Consider the following 20,521-nt stretch of genomic DNA (forward strand, 5'->3'; position numbering starts at 1 on the left):
AATGAATGAGTGGACAGAAGTGGACAGAGATCATCTGAAGCACTTCAAAGGCTTTAAATCAGCACATTTCTCTTTATTCTTTATCAACTCTGTTAGTTTCTCTCAGTTTTCTGTGGAATGAAGCTAACAGCAGGCTAATAAGATGCTGACCAATAGGTTTCTATTAAAGGTTGTAATTTGTATATGAAAAAGTGCTTTGGCTCAGCAGGGATCAGCTTACAGGTAGAATACAGCTGCTGGATGGGATTAGCATGTCATAGCTATCTACCAAACTGCTAACTGGGGGATTTCAGGCCATCTATGGATCATTTTTGCTAACTGTTTATTCAGCTTAGGCTCACAGGGCTGCAGCCTGTGCCCTAGCTGTCATAGGGCAAGAGGCGTGGTCCACCTGCACAGGTGAGCAGTCCATCACAGGGCCAACAGAGAGCGACAGAGAAGCACTCCCTCACATCCACACCTACAGCCAATGTAGAAGCACCAATGAACCTAAGCAGCATTTCATTGGACTGTGGGAGAACATCCAACCTCCACAGAAAGGCCCAGCTGACCAACAAGCTTCAACCTACAACCTTCTTGCTCTAAGGCACTAGTGCTAACCACTTTTGCCCATTTCAGCCCAAATCCTGCATCTTCCTGTTTCTGACTCCAGGCCAGCTCCACTAACACTTTCTCATCAGACACTGCCACCTAGTGGAGGAAGTCTTAGTTCCATTTGAAGCTTCAGATTACAGTTAGTTCCTTTACAAAGAGGTGGAGGTGGTGGGGCCACAGCACCATCATCACTGAGTGCCATAGGACACTTAACCTTTGTTTCCATATGCTGGGAACTTCCTGTTGTTCCAAGGAGGACTGGAAAATGTGTGAAAATCTCCCAGTCAGTTCCTCACAGCACACTTCAATCATTTCCCTCCCACAGCATCAGGACCAGGGCTTTTTCTCTCTTTGGTCCCACTAAGAGATTTCCACACAAACACCTCATCAGTGGGACTCTCAGAGCTACCAGCCCTTTGCTACAATCACAAAGCTCTTCATTGAAATCAATGATATCAAAGCTGGAATCAAATGAGTCCAAGTCTTCTGCTGATTCAGCATCACATTCATCTTTGCTCCTTGTTCTGCATCCCCACCATGGACTTCATTCCTTTCCAAGCCAGCCTTGAGTGTCCTTTATTCAGCTCATCCTCTGCTTTACTTTTACACCTGATTTTAGCTGCTTTATCTCTCTTTCAACAGGTTTCTGTGCCTCAATCTTTTTCTTCTCTCCCTCATAACAAGACAGCTTCTTCTGCCTGAGAACATGTTGGAGTGATTTACTAATCCAGGGCTGCTTATTGGGGAAAATACTTCCTGTTTCCAAAGTAATCCCCATTTTTCCCAGAAAGAAATGTCAGTAGAAATCGATGATCTAAGTGAGAACATGAGCCTTTCAAAAGTCCCAGTGGGTGCAGTCAAAGCAGTCCCTCAGTCCCAGTATAGAGTCTTTGGTCCAGACTGGAACAGCTGTGTGCCCAGTTTGAGCTCTCTTCAGTGCTGTGACCTGACAGACCCAGAGGGGCCATCACATCACATTTAGAAGCTCCCCTGATGGAGCCACAACACATGTCCAATACTTAGTCTGTCTTGTTGGACCAACTGGAAGAAATGATTCAAGGACTTAGTCACAGAACAGAGATTCAAATCTCCAAAATCCAACTGGCTGCATCAGGACATATAGTCTGAAACTCTGCACAGTTTCCTGTTTGAAGCTGCTTCCTGTTGGCTTCAGCTGTTTGGAGTTTCCATTTTCTAAACTTCTACATTCTGAACCTTCTTCAGCTCTGAACAGATGATGAAACACTGAATGATTTCAAGCACTTTGTCTAATAAACTTACATCTTTCATGTGGCTCGTGGATCGTGGCTCAAGAGTTGGGAGTTCGCCTTGTAATCGGAAGGTTGCCGGTTCGAGCCCCGACTTGGACAGTCTCGGTCGTTGTGTCCTTGGGCAAGACACTTCACCCGTTGCCTACTGGTGGTGGTCAGAGGGCCCGGTGGCGCCAGTGTCCGGCAGCCTCGCCTCTGTCAGTGCGCCCCAGGGTGGCTGTGGCTACAATGTAGCTTGCCATCACCAGTGTGTGAATGTGTGCGTGAATGGGTGGATGACTGGATATGTAAAGCGCTTTGGGGTCCTTAGGGACTAGTAAAGCGCTATATAAATACAGGCCATTTACCATTTACCATTCTTTATACAGATTGAGGGACTGTGGTTTGTCAAAGATCAGCTGTGATTATCTGGCAGCAGCACTGAAGTCCAACCCCTCCCATCTGAGACAGCTGTACCTGAGATGCAACTACAACCTGCAGGATCCAGATGTGAAGCAGCTGTCTGATCTTCAGCAGAGTCCAGACTACAGACTGGAGACTCTGTGGTCAGTAGAGTGATGGAGTGAGTGGGTGGTGCTGTCAGCAGTATTGTACTAAACACAGTCAGTATGAAACAAAGATCCAGTGTTTCCTGTAAAGCTGCAGCTTCTCAGTGAAGCTGTGAGAGGAGAACGGTGACAGGCTTCAGGATTGGACACAAACACTTCCTGTTTCTCACCTTTATGGTCACCATAGTAACGGCTGACACGCTCTGATCAAACACTGTCAACAGCCAATCAGCTCTCTGAACAAAGCAGCACGCAGACCAATGACTGCATTGATTTCCAAGTTTAAAGCAGTGAAGAACACAGTCTGTAGGTGAGGAAGAATTTAGTGAGAGCAGATGTTTGGATGGAATTCCTCCAGTTAACAGCTGGAACCGTCCATCTGGATTGTTGGGCTTGTTGTTGGGGTTCCTACAGAGCTCAGAGTGGACACACCAAGGTTCTTCTAATGAATGAAAGTCCAAACTCAAACTAGGAGGGAAAAACATTTTCAGCAACTTCAATAAAAATCCAAAGATTAGAAAAAGTGAAGCAACAATGAGTCCTAGTACAGTCCCAGCACTGACGTCCCTGCTGCTCTTTATACTGGATGTGCTGCATCACTGACTGACAGCTGATGAAGAGTCTCTGGAAACACTCGTTTATCTCCTCTGCTCTTCCTCCTTCTCTCTGCAGGTGGAGGTGATGATGGTAAACAGGACGGTGTGTGTGCTGAGAGAGGAGCAGCTGTGTCCTGATGATCCAGAGAGGTTGAAGCAGCAGCAGCTTGTGTGTAGAGACGCTCTGACTGGGCCATGTTACTGGGAGGTGGAGAGGAGAGCTTCATCCAGCAGTGACTGACAGAGGAATGAAGTGCAGATGACTGTCAGTGCTGCAGAGTGAACTGCTCTGAGAACAGCTCCACTGTCAGACACAATGTAGAGTCCAGCATCAGCCCTGTGTGTCCCTCTGGATCTGACAGAGGATCATCAGTGTATCTGGACTGCTCTGCTGCTGCTCTGTCCTTCTACAGTCTCTGCACAGTCTCTGTCTCACTCTGGAAAGATTTTACAACTTGTTGTAATTACAGAACGTTAATATAATATTCAAACATGTGATCTTCTCTTTATTTCTGAATCTTTACCAAATAAAGAAAAACCAAACTAACAAACAGAAGCTGTCGTGTCCTTTTTCACCACATCTGTGAATCTTTTCTGTGTTTTTCCTCTTTTCCTCCTTCCTGCAGCTCCATCTTCATCATTCTGTGTCCAGTATATGTGAACACGTCCAAAGCATCTGAGCCTCATGTTACCCGTTTGTGTGAGTTACGCCTGTCGTTGTGTTGTGGTGTATAAATAAGGGGCAGGAGACAGCGCTGGATCTCTGAGTTCTTTACTCTCGATTTCTGCAACATCTGCAATATCTAGAAATGCAAACCTGTGAGCTGTGTGTGTTGTGCGTCTGCTCGGCCACCTCTCCTCCGGCCGTGCTGGAAGCAGCTGTGCGTTTGACAGTTTTATCGACTCGACAATAATCGAACAAATTAAATGTTCAAAAATATCAACTTAAGCACTTCAAAGTCAACAAAAAGCTTAAAACAATGAAATAATATTTCACTGACAAAACAACAGCTCATAAGAACGATACACAAAATAATACAGAAACAAACAAATAAAAGTTATTAACCAGGATCCATGTTTTTGTCACAAACACTGAATCAGCTGATTCACTCTTTATGTTTCTGAGTTTGTTTTGTGATTATAGTTCTGGTTTCTGTTTCTGTGTCTTCACTGTGTCCCACGTCTCCTTACTTTGGACTGTCTGTCCTGTCACTGAAGGTGTCTGCCCAACAAGGACGTGGTGCTGAATGCATCCAGACCCCTGCTGACTGTCTTTGCAGCTTCGGTCAAAGGTACAGTGTCCACTGTGACCCTGAGAGCAGGACACAGCCAGAGGTGAGTCAGCAGTTACAAACTAAATGCTGCTGACATGAATCAAACTGCTGGATAACCCACTGCTCATGAAAATGGCACCTTTCTGTTGCTTTTTGACATTGCTGAGAATATTTGAATTGTGACTCAGATGGCAGATCCAGGCTCTCAGCCTCCAGCTGAAACTTCCAGTCCTCCCCCAGCCAGAAGCTCTGATGCTGGGCTGAGAGACTTTGATCCTTCCCTGGATCCAGAAATCCAGGAGGGAGAAGGAGAACAGGACCTCCTTCCTGATCTGGAGAGGCCTGAGGGAAAGAAAGATGGAGCAGACAGAGCTTTGAACAAATCCAAACCTCCTGAGCTTCACCTCCACAAAGGTGCAGACACTGATGCACAGATTCACATGTGACACCTGCAGCGTCCAGCTTGTGCCGCTGACATTATCTCCACTCTGATACAAGCCTCATTCACTCGCTCACACACGTTCATACAATCACCTTTTCCTCACAGTCACACACATGAATGTAATGAGGGGAACTCGGGCTTCACTGTCATTCCTCAGGATACTTTGATATGCAGACTGGAGGCTCTGTGGATGAAACACCGACTGTCTGAACCACTCTGAAGTGTTCATGATGGACTTCATCCTGATTAACACTACAATACTTGTTAGAGGCCTTTTATATGTAATAATATTCTTTTCCATTAAAGCTCTGAACATTCTCACTCTTTCTTGACCAGGTGTGACAGGTGAAGGACACCGGCGAACAGGAGGACAGAAGCTGAGAGCCATTAGTCACATGACTTCAGCTGCTGCTGCCTCACCAACCACTGGCCCCTCGGTGAGTCTAGAGTTACAGCAGTGACCACAGGAAGTGCACACGTGTGATCTAAAGCTACATGTGGGCCTGTGACCATCAGTCTTCTCACTGTGGTAGACGGGTTTGTGAGTCCCTGTGATGCTGGGAGTGTCCAGGACAGTCGCTCCTGATCGGGTCTCTCATGGAAAGCTGGTCCCAGGAATTCCTGGAAAATTCCTCCACAAAAGAGAACTGGGAACATAAGTGCAGAGTGACAGAGGTGCTCAGCAACCCTGCTGTTATATGGGAATAGAACCAGAATAGTCGGCAACCACTTGAGTTAAGTTAGCCAAAGAGATGCGACTCAGACTGACTTCATCATGTTGGCAGCGTGTCTGCATTGATAAACTCCAGTTATTGACAAATCAGAGAATAATTCCAGTCGTTCAGAGACAGATTGTGATTGTTTGGAGGATGTAATCGTTTCCCTTCAGGGAGCGTGTTGGACACTCAGTGTCCGGGTGATTAGCTGATGCAACTACTTAGAATCAGTTTGTGAATATGAAGAAAATCAGTGCAGTCACTGGACAAACTCTGATTCTTCCTAGTTTCACTCTTGTTTCAGTCCAGTGTGACTGAGGTGGTAAAAAATGATCTGACTTTTAGCCACACAGCTGTCTGCTAGAGAAAAAGCCTTTGTGCACAACTTTCTTAAAGGCAAACGGCACCATGTTCACTGCAGCTGCAGCAAACGCAGCAAAGAGTGAAAGTTGGACTGAGAATGTTGTGACTGTTTCATGAGAAAGAGCAGGAAAACAAGCATCACACACCCAGACACAGTGCTGGGATTAGAATTAGACTTTAGAGCCAAATGTAGGACAAAAGCTTTAATATGAAAGAGGAAAACCCAACAACAGCCAGAGCATGAAGCTCAAATCTATACCAATCACCAAGAAAGCTGACAGGCCTGTGACACGTCAGAGACGCCGTTCAAATCATAAAGAAGTTGGTTTATTGACAAAATGTAAAAAACCAAAAGAATCAAGTCAACCTTCAGTTTCGAGCGAGTAGACCAATCAGGCACAGCAGCAGCTCTAGAATAAGCAACAATTTGATGTATTACAAACAACCTTTCATATACACACATACATATGGCTCATATGCTGTTTAAAAAGGGCTCAAAGACCCAACAGATTACACAAAGTACAAAAACACTTTCATTCAGACAACAGTCAGCTGTGCACGAGACAGAGAGCCGACTACAGTTAGTAACATGGACTCACTTTGTTTCAGACACGACACAAAGTAACACAAAGCCACAAAGAGCAGAAACATCAAAAAGGAGGCAGAGCAGCAGCAACTCTCCATGAGCTGTGAGGCTAACAGCCACCCACACTTCCTGTGATGCATAATGAAAACAACATTAACCTGAAGGATGATAACAACAGAAAGAAGTCTAAGCTAACGTTACACAGCGCTCACACAGCGCTGACTGTACAGGCCTCACACAGCTACGACCTGCATCCACAACACCTGATTCTACTGAACACAAACAAGTTAATGATATATGAGCAATCCAGGGAAGGCTTCCAGGAAGGTGAGGATCCAAAGACAGCTCTACAACAGCATCAGTCAGCAACAATGTTACTAATCACTGACTCTTTCATCCTTTTATACTCAATCAAAAAGTGCTGTGTTCACATTAGTTTCTGCTGAAATCCAGAGACTGAAAATGCGTCTTTTTAAAGTTTGAATAAACTGACTGAACTTCTCACGAGTCCAACCGTGAGGAACACTTCCCCCCATGACACATCACAGGACAACGTCTCAGTGGAGGGGGGACAGTAGCTCAGTTTAGGCAGTCACACTCAGAATCGATGCCTCCAGTCAGGGTCAAACGTGGTCCTCAGAAACCTGCAGATGTTTGGGCCAAGCTCTCACTGGTCTCTGCGTCTGTAGACTGAGCTGATGTTTCTCCAGGTGTCTGGTAAAAGGACGATGCTGCTGTCCAATGAGGCGAGGAGAGAAGTAGCCAAACAGGCGAGAGCCGTGAAGGAGGAACGGCGGGCAGCTCTGGATGCCCGACATAAATACCTGATGAGCAGGCTGGCAGACGCCGGCAGCCTGGAGGAGGCGGCGGTGGAAGACGCCATCGTCTCTGATGACAGAGTAAGTTCAGAGACGTGATCCTTCCTCAGAGTTGAACCTTTGAGTCATTAATGTCTGATTCTTCCAGTTCAGTCTGATCCATGAATTCTTTGCTGCAAACAGATCCAAGAAGCTGATTTTCTTCTATCAGGATGTCAAACAGGTAACTTTGATCACATTTCAATGACTGACACATGAAGGTCTAACCGCTCTTCATAATCTGCTGTCCTGTTTGTTGCACCGTACTTTGTATTCATATCTTTTAATATCTGCCTTTCTCCCAGAGTCTGTCCTCCCGTCAGTCTTCCTTTGTGGACGCATCAAACTCAGCTGTGGCTCAGAGGAAACTCTTCCTCACTACGGGGAACTCTGAGGTTGGCTTCAGCTTTTTATGTTTAGTTAATGTGAGAATCACAGAAAAATGCTGATATGAGTGGAAGCTTCTGCTGGGAAATTGGCAAAGAGCAGATTATTGAACAGCGAGGCAGACAGTTCATTTCAGTGATGCCAGTTTATTAGAAACGAGGACTGTGGGGCTGCTGGAAGTCAGGACGGCCGCTCTCTGGATAAACCTGACAGCTGAGGTGGAGAGCAGGATTTATCCACAGACGGCTTCTTCCAAGCAAATGTCCTGAACACACCTGAGCTGAGTGTTACACAGTGTGTCCTGTGTGATCTCTGCTTTATGGTGGTTGAATCTCACAAATGTGACCATCAGACCTGACGACTTATTTGTGATGTTTTCATTAAAAATATCCTGGGTGAGGTGTTTGGGGCCTGTCCCATGAGGAGGAGTCTCCAGGGCAGACCCAGGACACACTAGAGAGGTTATATCTCTCAGCAGGCCTGGGAATGCCTCAGTATTGTCCTGGATATGCTGGAGGAAGTGGTTGTTTAGGGAGGTCTGGGATTCTCTGCTTAGACTGCTGCACCTGTGACCCGGGACCAGATAAACAGGAAATGGATGTTTGAAATTCAAAGAAATCCTCTTTTAATAATGAGGAAAAAAGACAGCAGGAGATCCATCGCAACTAACAAAACACTTCAAACACATCAATGCATCAACTTTAATCAACTTCATTTGGTTCAAATGAAGGAATCTAACAAAGCACTCACTAAAATGAAACACCAGTTAGTTTCCCGAGCTCAACAGGTCGAACACCTGAGTTTGGTTTGCGGTGCAGTTTTTATTTCTTCTAGATAACTTGGGTTATTTGCACAGGAAGGTTTTTTAAATGTATTTCTTAAGTACGATCTTATATGGGGGTTGATTTTATAGCATAACAGAATAATGTAATAACTCTAATAGAGTATAAAACATTTGCAGAATGAAGTACAAGGTGAAGAAAAGTCAGAACGTCCCTGTTTGAAAATACAGTCTCAGAAGGTCAGAGATGGACAAATTCAGCTACAGAAACATGTGGCCATTTTTTTAAAGCCATAGAGCATATTACAGACGACACAAAGAGCAAACACTGTAAACTTCTAACCACAGACCTCACACAGCTCACACACGTCAGAGTGAAGCTGTCATTTCCTGAAGCTTCCACACAAGAGAACTGGCAACAAGGTGGAGTCCTCATGGATCACTAGCAGAGAAATGTGGGTGGGTGCCAGACCACATGGACTCGACTCACTTTCTTTCATACAAAGGAGCAGACTAATGCTGTCATCCTTAAAGACTAACTAGAAACAAGCAGTGCGCTCGCATCGACTCGACTTGTTTTGCAAGTTTGAAGTGAGATGGTACTTTGGAGTCAGCCTCCCGAGATGATGGCTGGTTTTTGAAAAAAATCTCATATTTATACAATGAGCAGCAGACTTTCCTGACTTGCAGAGGTCAACGTCCTCCTCAGTCATGCGCCATGAGTGGCACAGATACTATTCATCAAATAACTAACATGGCCTTGATTGTTACTCCAGAGACTTATCTGCGATGTAGCTTTATAGCATTTTCATTAGCAATCGTATGATTTGTGTTACAATGACCTTTGTGGACGGGCCCGGACCCCCAGGCCTCGTCCGTGACGCCGACGGTGAGCGCAACGTTTTTGTTTTCTTGCGCTTAAAATAACCTGATCAGCGTTCTGCGGACGGTTTGTTTACATTTCTCACATCTGTGATTGTTCACACGGGTTGGACACGAGCAGAGAGGGCTTTCAAGATGAAAAAGCCAACGTGAAACTTTAACGGACGACAATTGCAAGTTTTTCAATCAAATCTCCGTCACACCCTTCCTTGACCTCATCACGTTACCCACCTTAGTCAAGGAACAGTGGTTCGGGAAAATATGCATTTGTTTTTTGGACTACTTTAAAACGTATCTCAACTAGTGATGTGCGGATCGATACTGAAATATCGATTCCTCCGATACCCGTCATTGTGTCCGGCCCCTTGGCGTGCACACTCACAACAATGGCTGAGCGTAAACAGAGTCATGTGCAGACGTATTTTACCTCCACGAACAGCTGAGACGTGGTTTGCCATACATGTGGCAAGAATGTGAGGTGTTGTGGTAACACCGCTGACCTGGTCAAACACCTCAGAGTGAATCATATCACAGAATATGACGAGCGTATGTTGAGGCGAACTGAAGAGGAGGAGAGGGAGAGGTGCTGCCAGGGCGAGACAGACGTCTCTCACAGAGTCCTTTAATGCTGCAGGCAGGCAACAAATAGCCACAACTTCAGGTTTTTCATTTCTATATGATAATTCTGCATCATTAAGTGATAAGAACAAGTAATCTGATGTCCTGTGATCATTACGACGCTATAATTTGAGATAAAATAAAAGATAGAGTAAAAAAAATAAGTTTTTGTTCAGAGTATCGTATCAGATCAGTATCGTCGATACCACCCTGAATTTTACTTGGTATCGGATCGGAAAGGAAATCAGTGGAAATCAAATCCTGCTTCTACAGGTGTCCAGTTCATTCACTCTGACCCCTCCAGATAAGCGTTGCCAGTTCTCACTGTGCTGTAGATCACATTTTCTTGTGTTTGGGGTTATAACGGTTACTTTTGAGGTCTGTGTTATAAAGCAAGTTAATCCTGAATTTAACTGGAGAAGACAAATTCCCACTGCGTGGTGTAGTGCACAGCCAGGCATTCTTTACATTAGTTCGTTTGACAAAACCAAAAAGCCGAAAGTATTTACTTGGAGTTTGGTTTGATGAAATAAGTGCCAGAATCAGTGAATACAAATGATTCCAATGACATGAAAACTGGTCGAAGGACAAATCCCTCAAGAAAAGCACGACTAGCACATTAAGTTTGTTTGTAATCATCATCATCTCTAACACCATGCGCACAACAGTGATTTTGTTACAGAACACTAAGATAGTAAAATCTGGGAAATGATGATATTTCTTTCCAAAACTTCCTGTCTGGAAGACATTAAAGCTGCTGTGCCACCTGCAGCTTCTTTCAATCTATGTTATGTGAATATATCTTTTTTTTGGGGGGTTTGAACATCCATTCAAACTCACTCTCTGCCTAGCAAGTCTCATTCCCTCATTTCCTTGGGGTCCAGCTTCACATACGTGGCACTGAGCCTTTTCCTTTGTCACCTCTTTCTGCTACATGCCTCGCCTCCCAGTTTCTTGGTCTATTTTCTTCATTTCGCTAACTACACTTCTTTTTCTTTGTAAATCTCTTCCTTCAAATACTTTCAAAATCACTTTTCTTTTTTCCCTTTCTTCTGTGCAGAGAAGACGTCAAACCCCTTCTTGGCAGTTTATCTCAATAAAGCTGTACTATCCCAGCCATCTGGTAAGTCTTCCCTACTACCCAGAGCCTGTTTATACTCCTGCATGTCTCTGCCTTCACTCACTTCCTCTTCTTGATGTCCAAACTCATCCTTCAAACTACCATTTGATGCTGCATAGCTGCATTCTCCCTGACACCTCCTTGTCTCCTGTCTTTTTGATTTCACCTTCTGCATAATATTTAGTTGCCCTGTGTGCAGCTTCCTCCACTTTCATATATTTCTACAAGTTCCTCCCTGTTCTTGAAGTATGTGTGCACCACGGCCATTTCCACTTGGAAAATCTGCCCCACATCTGTCTTTCTAGATTTCTCTCCTAAACACCACACCTACCCAACACCTCATAACCTCTGTTCCCTTCACCTAAATGTCCATTGAAGTCTGTGTCAATCACCACTGTAGTATGTGGTCTCTTGCACACAAAATGTGTCTACCCTCCACCTCCATAATATGAGTCCGCCAGCCCTCCCATTGCCAGTCATAGTCCATAACAAGTCAAAAACATAAACAGCTCGAACGTATTATTTATTTAAAAGAGAGAGAGAGAGAGAGAGAGAGAGAGAGAGAGCTCAGTTGTCCTTGCTCTAGCATCAAGAGTCAGTGACTGGCTGTTCACTGCAGGCTCAGCAGTCCAATGGCCGATCAGCAACAAAACAAATAAAAAAATAAGACACGTTCTTGATTATGACAACAAACCACATCCAAAAAAATATGACAGCAACACTTTAAGTTTTGTGTGCATTCATCATGTGCAACTCTGCAGAAAGTCTCATGTCAAGGATGTGTGGACAGGGGGGCTATTAAAAAGTTCCAGTATACAGAATAGAAAACCATCAAATGAATGAAATAAAATCTGTTGTCACAGTGGTTTTTGAAGGAACAATTACTTCACAGATGGACAGCCTCATTATATTTTAGTTAAACCTGATGATACACACTTCACGTCACCCTAGTTACATGTTTTTATTTGCCATGTGTATGTTATCCAAGGGAGGGAAAAAATGAAAAAGAAAACTTTTGATGTGTCCAGACATTTCTTCACATCAGCTGCCAGCAACCAGTTTCAGCATGTACAACTGTTGCAGTAAGTGTGCTCATGCAGACCAACTATGCTGGTCCACTGTTCTTAATGGTGCTGCATGTTGAGAAAGAAGTGAAACAAATGTTTTGTTTAACAAGTCCACTAGTGTTAGAATAACTTGGCATTTCCAATCTGTTTCTGCTGTAGTTCAATGAAAGGTTTCAGTTACTTAAGTTTGAGAAAAACCAAAAAAAACCGTTGGTCAGCTTCCCTCAGGGTCACTCCACGGTTGATGACATGGTCCACTATTGTAGCTCTGATGTCATCAGCAATTCTATTTCTTACTCTTCTTACCCGTCCTCTCCCCCCTCCTCGTCCTCCTCTTGCTCCTCCTTGTCCTTGTCGTCCTCTTCATCCTACTTCTTCACCTCCACGTCCTCTTCCTCGGCCTCCTCTCACTCTTCCTGCTCCCTCCATTGTACTCCACACACAGAGCTTACCTGTATCATAGTGCTTAGGCTGATTGCAAAGTGAACTAATTATCTAAAAAAGCTTTCACATGTGGCAGTGTGCCAGACAGTTGACAAAATAGTGTAAATAATGGCCATAAATGTGTATAGTTTTGCTAGGAGTGCGTTGATCATTTGGAAATTGAGTGCAAAGCAGTGAGTTGTGTTTACAGTTCTGCAAAAAGAGTGCTGTGCAGTGGATTGTAGCTACAGGTTTGCAAAGTGTGTGTTACAAAATGGCAAACTGAGTGCAAAGCAGTGTTTGTGCTTTTAGTTTTGCACACTCAGTGAGTGGTTTTGCTATAAGTATCAGTAGTTTTAGGAATTGTGCTGTAAGAATCACAGTTAGGGTTTAAGCATTCAGAAAAACCTGTAATAAACGCACACGCATGCGTCTTCAGCATTACTGGGTTTCTGCAGCTCCTGGTTTCCTGTTTAATACATTCACACAAGCAATCAAACGCTATGAATCGTTCCACAATGTTTGCAGTCACTTTTCTTATCCCTCCTGACTCAAGAGCATAAAGCGATCTACGTTAGCTCTGGGAATTCTGACGGTCGTTCAGTAAATCTTTGTTTAATCTCTTTATTTGCTTTTTGGAGAAGTGAAGGTACAAAAACCTCGTCAATCAAATTTGCTTCGGTGGACAGAAAACAGCCGTTGTAGACTGTTTGGGGTTACCTTTTATAAGTATTGAATTTTCAATTACCGTCTTATGTAGTCTGGAAGATGTGTGGTTGGTGGGGTGGGTGCAGTTTTCTCTGTGGTGGGGTTGGGTGGACTGTCCAGGGCTCTGTGGAGCCGGGGGGCGCTACTGCACTGGGCCCCGGTCTGATGGGCCTGGGCCCCCCTTCCCTGGCGGGTCGCGGAGGGTGGGAGTGCCTACTGGGGTCAGCGGGGGAGCAGGCCCCAGGGAGGGGTTACCTGCCCCTCCCTTCCTTCCCTCCCCATCTCCAGCCGCCTCCCTCTTCCCGCTCCTCCACAACCACCCACACATGCAGGGCCTTGGAGTGGGGGTATGTCACCAGGGTGCAGAGGAGGCTACCCCCCCCCCCCCCCCTGTCCCCTTCTGGCTGCCTCTGCCTCAATTTTATCCCACAACTTAGACATTCACATTATTCACACTCTCATTACACATACATATAGGATCTTGGGGGTGGGCACAATCACGGAGTCCAAATCACCATCAGGGTGTATACCTCACCCCTGACGTCGTTGCCCACCTCTCAATTTTAAATACACTTAGTCATTGAGGGTTAGCAGGAGGGACTATGCGCTTACCTGCTGCTCCTTGGCAGGTAGCTCCATGCCCTCCTGGGTTTTAATTGCACCTTAGAACACATATGCATCAACACTACAATGAGCGGGTGGAGGGAGGTTTGGAGTCTTCTCCCACCCCCATTCTCTGCGGCCTGCTGGAGCGGGAGGGCTAGTAGGAGGAGTTGGCCGTCCGACTGCGGTCTGGGGTGTGGGGCCTCCCTGCTACTGCGGAGTCGGGGTGGTCTGCCTCTCCCCACCGCAGGGAAAAGGGTAACACCACCTGGGTCTGGGTGCAATTCCCCCCTCCAGGGGCAAGGGTACCTAGACCCGGTTTGTAGAGTACGCTTGGGGAGTGTGATTGTGTGTACAGCGTCTCTTTATGTCTGTCTCCACGTTGGTTGAGTGTGGAGTGAGTGCATATGAGAGCATGAGGGTGGGAATGGATGTTTGTGTCTGTGTGTGCCTGTATGTCTGTGTCTATATGTCAGGTTGGGTATCAGATGCCACCTCTCTGGGGACATCTCAGGCCCTCCAAGGTTTGGAGGCCTATCTCCACCCACCACCACTTCCCCTGCCGGTGGCGGACTCCCTCAGGTGTCGGTGTGTTGGTGGTTCTTTGTGTCTGGGGGTGGGCGTCCGGGTACACACCGGCTCACTCCTTGGCGGCCGCTTGTCGGGGCCTGGGGCCTGGGGCTCGCTCGGGCCCCTTTGGAGGTGGGGTGCCCCCGGCCTCTCGGCCTAGGGCTCGGTCACTCAGGCGCAGCTGGGGGCCGGCGGAGCTCACGGGCGCGTCACTGCAACTCCCCCTGACTTCTGCTCCGCGGCTGCTGGGCGAGCCCTCATCTGGGACTCTCCTCAGCTCTTACTGGGACAGTGGCGCGGCTGCCCCTCTGTTGGTCTTCCATGGTCTCTTGTGTTCTGGGGGCCTCTGGATGTCTGGAGTTTTGATCTCCTCCATACCCGCTTCACACCCTGGAGGACGGGGCTGTGGCCCCCCCACACTCCCTAGCAGATCATTACATGGAGAAACCTTTGGAATGCAAGCATGCTGATCCACACAGGTATGCACACAGGTGTACACATGGGTATTCACAGACGCGGACTAAAGCTTTCTTGGCTGCTGCCTCAAAGCACACTGTGCGCTGTCTATCTTGCGTGCTGCACAATATCGTTTATTACTTAGTAAATACTGATATCTATGACTAGCTAGTTTATTGTGATGGTGCTTTGTTTTCTCTATTATTATGTTGCTCTTTGTTGTTTGCTGTCTCCTCTGCTTGTTTTTGTTTGTTTGTTTGTTTGTTTTTTTTCTCCATACAGGTGACCCAGGAGTTCTTTTTTTTTTCTCTCTCTCTTCCCCCCCCTTCTCACCGTCTCTTCTCCCCTTTGGTTTTCTTTCTTTCTCTCCCCCTCTCTCTCTCATTCATTCCCCCTGTCCTATTTATTAAAAAAAAAAAAAAAAAAAAAAAAAAAATGACAAAGGATGAACTGAAGCTCTGCCATCACGTAATGTCGCATACTGCTGTTTCTGATGTCATTTAAAAAAAAAAAAAAAAAAAAAAAAAAGTATTGAATTTTCAAAAGTGAAGTCAGTTCTTCTGACCAGGTTCAGACCAGGATGAACACAAGTATGATACTGGACCCACTAGGGAACTGGTCCCAGCTGTGGGTTCACCTCCTCCTGCTGAACTCATAGGACAGACACTAATGTAGCATCACGTTCATCGGTCACTCCTGACCTCCTGTGAAGCATGACGGATGTGTAATTAATGACTTCATTATTTGGGGCATTATTGCTCTAAAAATCATATTAATAGTATTATTATTATTGTGCTTTAGGCTGCACTGATAACGCAGAGGTCTCTTCTTCCTCTGGGCTGTTTAAAGGGCCAGTTTGTCCAAAGCTGTGCATATACCAGCTGCTGTCAGGCTTCAGATGTCTGCATTAGTCCACGGTCCACTGTTTGTAAGCCATTGCTTTACTGCAAAAGTTCCCATCTACTGTAAAGAAATGGAGATAAGCAGGCACATAATATGAAAAGGCATGCTGTAGCTGACTTTGTCTTTTCTGATCCATCGGTTTGTGTGGCTCTTTCCACAGGAGGGACCTAACCCACACTTTATTTACTTATATGATACGTTTAGTGGAGTGTAGTGCAAAATACACAGTGTTTACTTTTAATTTAACAACATGAAGCTGCATCAAGTTTCCATGGTGACTGCTCAAGAAATTCTGCATTCATAAATAAACATCAGACTGTCAAAAGAGCTCATCTGTGCGAGACCACCGAGCTGAGAGCATTTTCAGGTCCAGATCCCCCGTACGCCATCGTTGGAGAGCAGTTGACGTTTTTCTTCCTGACTTTGATTTGAACACGTTTAAATGGAAAAGAGTCAAGGAATCTATAAGCCTATCAGGGTATGTGACGCTTTTGCTTTTACTGCATTTCAGTAATTTGAAGAATTTGATGTCGTTTTAAAAGTTGACAAACTGAAAATCATTTTAAGTAACAATGACTAAATTGCTATTTCTTTGACAGGTGTTGTTCAACACACCGATTTATGAAACAGCTGTAAAGATCTGCTGGTATCTTCCGGGCTACAAGGCTCAGGTTAGACCCAGATTCATGCAAACCAAAGCTGACAGAAAATATCAGGTCATTTCTGAGGACCTGAGAGTGGTGGTGATTAAATGTCTCCTTTACTTTTAGGTTGCGATAATGACGGAGTTTCTCAGACTTCAGCAGGAAGATCTAATTCCACCGAACCTCACTGCTGAAGATCTGAGAGATCTTTTGGTGGAGAAGAGCAGGGAGACGCTCAGAGAGCAGTGAGTTACTGTCACACCTGAAAGTCTGTTTGTGATGACGTGTAAGTGCTGAGAGAAAACCTCTGCTTTGCTTTCTTTTGAAGGCTGTGGGAGTTTGAGTTAGAGGATTTTGACGAAGAGGAAGCCAAACCTCTTCTAAGGCTGGTAAGACGAGAAAACCCACAAGACTTTTTTTTCATTACGTGCACATAACCTTTACACATAAGCGCACTGTAAATGTGTTTTCTGTTTCAGGTGTGGGCGGTGAACGTCAGCAATAAAATGAGGGACGTTGAATTTGAAGCCAGGTTGCTTCTTCAGTTCCCAGAGGCCGTACCTCCTAAATTTCAGTGAGTCACATGTAACATACAGTTATTAACCCTGTAAGACCCAACCCATCAAAAAACAGCCAGAAAATTCAGATTCTTTGGAACTGAGATGTTTATCAACCCTTTAAACAAAAGCCACACATGAGTTCTTTGCTATGTCATGTTGTGTATGATTTACTTTTATTGTGTATTTATTTTTTGTATCACATTTGATACACTGGGTGTTTTTGGCAACTTTTTGTTAACGACAATGTTAACTTTAGACTAAAAAAAGAGTTTTGTCCACAACATTTAGAAATTATAGCAAGTATTGATCATGTTGATGAGATCGAGGTCTCAGAAACTCATGTATGATACAAAGGTGGTTACAGGGTTAACAGTCCAGCTACAGTGTTTCAATATTTAAATGATGCTTTGAATATGTTTAACAGATAACTCTTATCATGTTTTTCTACAGAGCACCTAAACTCCTCAGCGCGGTGAAGGATTACGTTGAAATCCTGAAAAAGAAGCAGCAGGAACAGCCTAACAGCAAACTGCTCACCGCGCAGGAGGTAGTAGTCGAGGTAGTTCCCCGCGTTCTCCAGGGCTTCTGGGAGCTTCCTCCTCGTCCCCTCCTAAACATGGCCTCCCAGAGTCTAAGTATCCTCTCCACCAGTGTCACCAAGGCCACTTTAGATCGTGTCTCCAAGAGCCTCACGGCGATGGAAACACAGGCCATCTTCACCCGCTCTATCCGAGACGATCTGGTTGACAGCATCCTGACGGAGATTAGACAGAAATTTCCTGAAGAAATTCTGTCTATCCAAGTTGCAAACTTTGCACCCCTGTTGCTGAAGACCATTGCTGATGTAGCAAGGATCCGGATATGTGAAATCTTTGAGCCCCCTTCAAGTCCTGATGTGAAGAGCACAAATGGTGAGCGCTCCTCTGACGGCCTTTCAGTGGCAAATGTTCCACCAGCCGAAGGAGCTCTGTCAGAAAGTGTTGCAGAGCCCGACGCTCCCTGTGAGGAACTTCTTTCTGAAAGGGCATCCAGTCTGAGTACTCGAGACCTTACGATCGAAGGAGCTCTGTCAGAAAGTGTTGCAGAGCCCGACGCTCCCTGTGAGGAACTTCTTTCTGAAAGGGCATCCAGTCTGAGTACTCGAGACCTTACGATCGAAGGAGCTCTGTCAGAAAGTGTTGCAGAGCCCGACGCTCCCTGTGAGGAACCCTATGGCGAGTCCAAATCCTGTGTTGAAGGTGAAGATCATATGATCAACGGATCTTGTTCTGAAATTGGGCCGGTTCCTGATGTTCCCTTTGAGGAACCTTTTCCAGAACCTGAAGCCAGCATGAAGTCCGAAGACCGTCAGATCAAGAAGAAGAAAAAGGGCTTCTTCAAAAGACTGAGAAGTCTGTTCTGCTGCTGTTGCAGACCAAAAGTCACCGACTGACACTGAAGCTGTGACCCAGTGTTGGTGTTGCAGTAACTCTAAATATGTAAATATGTTCCTTAATGATTGTTCTTCATGTTTTTGGGGGTTTCTTTAGTTTTCAGTGGGCTGGGTGTTTTTTCTCCTCCGTGTTCTTTACTTGATTCTTGTTCATAGTTCCTGATTTGTTTTCCTAGTTCTTGTTTCTTAGTTTGTAGTTTCTTGAGTCCACCTGAGTTTCCAGCAATAAAAGCTGCCGATTCAAGTTTCATTCCACGTAAGAGTCCTGTGTTTGGGTCCTACTACCTGCCTGTCACAGCACACCATGACAGAAACTTTATAAACTCATTCATATTTCTACACGAGTCTCCAGCTATGTTAAAGATTTTTTTTCTTTCAAACATTTGTAAGAATCTCTTATGGTTCTCAAAATACTTCCACAAGTCCAGTAAGTGTAGTGCAGTAACATATTGATGGTATTATTTTTAATAATTATTTATTATTTTTAATGCACTTTGAACTGAAACTGGTATATAAAATGTACTTCCTGTAGAAAATGCAGTGTGAATGCTAATAGCTGAATAGCTTGAGTTGAATTTTTATAATTGCTGAAATCTTTGGTGAAAAACATGTTACAGTTTTTGCCCGTTGCTTGAACACATTTTGCAAAACGTCGCTCATTGTGCCAAAACTCTAAACACAAGTAAACATGACACATCAAAATATACCATTCACATCTGTGCCAAACTGAAACTCTGCTGTCAAAACCTAACATTCCTCTGTCAAGATGTAACTCTGTTGACAAAATGACACATACTTGCATCACATGCAGATCAGATCAGGGGGACACACTAGTCTACTTCATATAAAACACTGCAGTCTTTCATTGTCATTGTTTATTCTGAAGGCACATTTTCAGGAGACACAAACAACCAAAAAAAGCAAATAGGCCTACTCAATATTGTCCACTGCAGCACCATCAATTCAGATAAAGCAAAACACAAACATAATACAGTAATAGAAAAAACACTATACTGTACACACAAAAAATCATGACAATTGTGCATACGTGGGCTCATGGATCCCGCCGTCTGTTGGGGTCTGGCCACAGGACCTCATCGACATCGCAAGCAGTGTCTTCTCCCGCTGGGCACCGGGGAAAATATCCTCTTGCATGTCGAAACCATCCATGGATTGCTGTCACCTGAATGTAAATAGAAATATATGTGGTGGCCCCTAGAGACAAAACACGTACAAACTCCAAAGCACATTTCTAGCTTGAACTGAACTTCCAAAACAGAGCTACCTAGAACAGCGGTCCCCAACCCCCGGGCCTCGGACTGGTACCGGTCCGTGAGTCGTTTGGTACCGGGCCGCGAGAGTTGAGGCTCAGGTGTGAAATGTCTGGTTTTCAGGGTTTTTATCGCTTTTCAGCGTTATTTTATTATCGTTTTTATCATTAACTCGGTTTTCCTGGGTCTTTTCACGTGTGTTATGAATAAATCTTCTTTTTCGGTACCGGTACTAGTTTTATTTTGTTGTATTTATCCGCGACACCTTAAAGGCCGGTCCGTGAAAATATTGTCGGGCATAAACCGGTCGGTGGTGCAAAAAAGGTTGGAGACCGCTGACCTAGATCACGTAAATTACACAATTGAAAGCATGAAAGCATATGTGTATTGTTTGTGTATTTATGCACAAGCATTCATATATATTCAAATCATTAAAAAAAAAGAAGTTCATTTGCCTGTTACTACCACACACCAAATCTGGTCGTGGTACTTGGTGAACTGAGAGACACAACAGCAGAGGTCACTATTAATGCTATAAAAGAGGCCTTTGCAAGACATGCAGTTCAAGCACTTTGCTAAAGAGTACCAGTTCACACATGAAACGAGCAGCCCCAGGTACCCCCAAGCCAACGGGGAGGCAGAACGCGCTGATCGTACCATTAAAGACTTGAGAGGACTGTGACTACAGCAGAGCACTGCTAGCGTGCAGGGCCACCCCACTGGAACATGGGCTCTCACCGGCACAGTTGCTCATGGGGAGACACCTGCGTACCTCTCTGCCACAAGCTGCTGCGAAGCTGGTGCCAAAGTGGCCCGACCTACAGGCTTTTCGCGAGAAGGATGAGGAGG

At 45.0% G+C, this 20,521-nt stretch overlaps 3 protein-coding genes across 4 annotated transcripts in view; all 3 read left to right on the top strand.

The window, feature by feature from the left end:
* The window catches only part of LOC147302844 (protein NLRC3-like), a 127,960-nt gene that overhangs the window by 66,933 nt on the left and 40,506 nt on the right, over nucleotides 1–20,521 (top strand). The gene's annotated exons all lie outside the window — the stretch shown is intronic.
* LOC147302845 (uncharacterized) lies at nucleotides 4,472–7,641 on the top strand. The gene is made up of 5 exons (XM_086282519.1): nucleotides 4,472–4,697; nucleotides 5,062–5,162; nucleotides 7,101–7,289; nucleotides 7,392–7,431; nucleotides 7,553–7,641. Exons 1-5 carry the CDS (start codon nucleotides 4,472–4,474, stop codon nucleotides 7,639–7,641), a joined length of 645 nt encoding a protein of 214 aa, XP_086138645.1.
* On the top strand, nucleotides 16,023–18,849 carry LOC147302846 (uncharacterized). Its single transcript, XM_086282786.1, has 6 exons — nucleotides 16,023–16,243; nucleotides 16,365–16,436; nucleotides 16,536–16,654; nucleotides 16,738–16,798; nucleotides 16,889–16,983; nucleotides 17,420–18,849. The coding sequence occupies exons 1-6, from the start codon at nucleotides 16,208–16,210 to the stop codon at nucleotides 18,399–18,401; spliced, it is 1,365 nt and encodes a 454-aa protein (XP_086138912.1). The 5' UTR covers nucleotides 16,023–16,207; the 3' UTR covers nucleotides 18,402–18,849.

The sequence above is a fragment of the Aulonocara sp. 'chitande type north' Nkhata Bay genome, linkage group LG23 (genome assembly GCF_057382095.1).
Source record: "Aulonocara sp. 'chitande type north' Nkhata Bay isolate Kocher_YH1m ecotype deep benthic linkage group LG23, A_spYH_male_GT1.1, whole genome shotgun sequence".
NCBI classification, from domain to species: domain Eukaryota; kingdom Metazoa; phylum Chordata; class Actinopteri; order Cichliformes; family Cichlidae; genus Aulonocara; species Aulonocara sp. 'chitande type north' Nkhata Bay.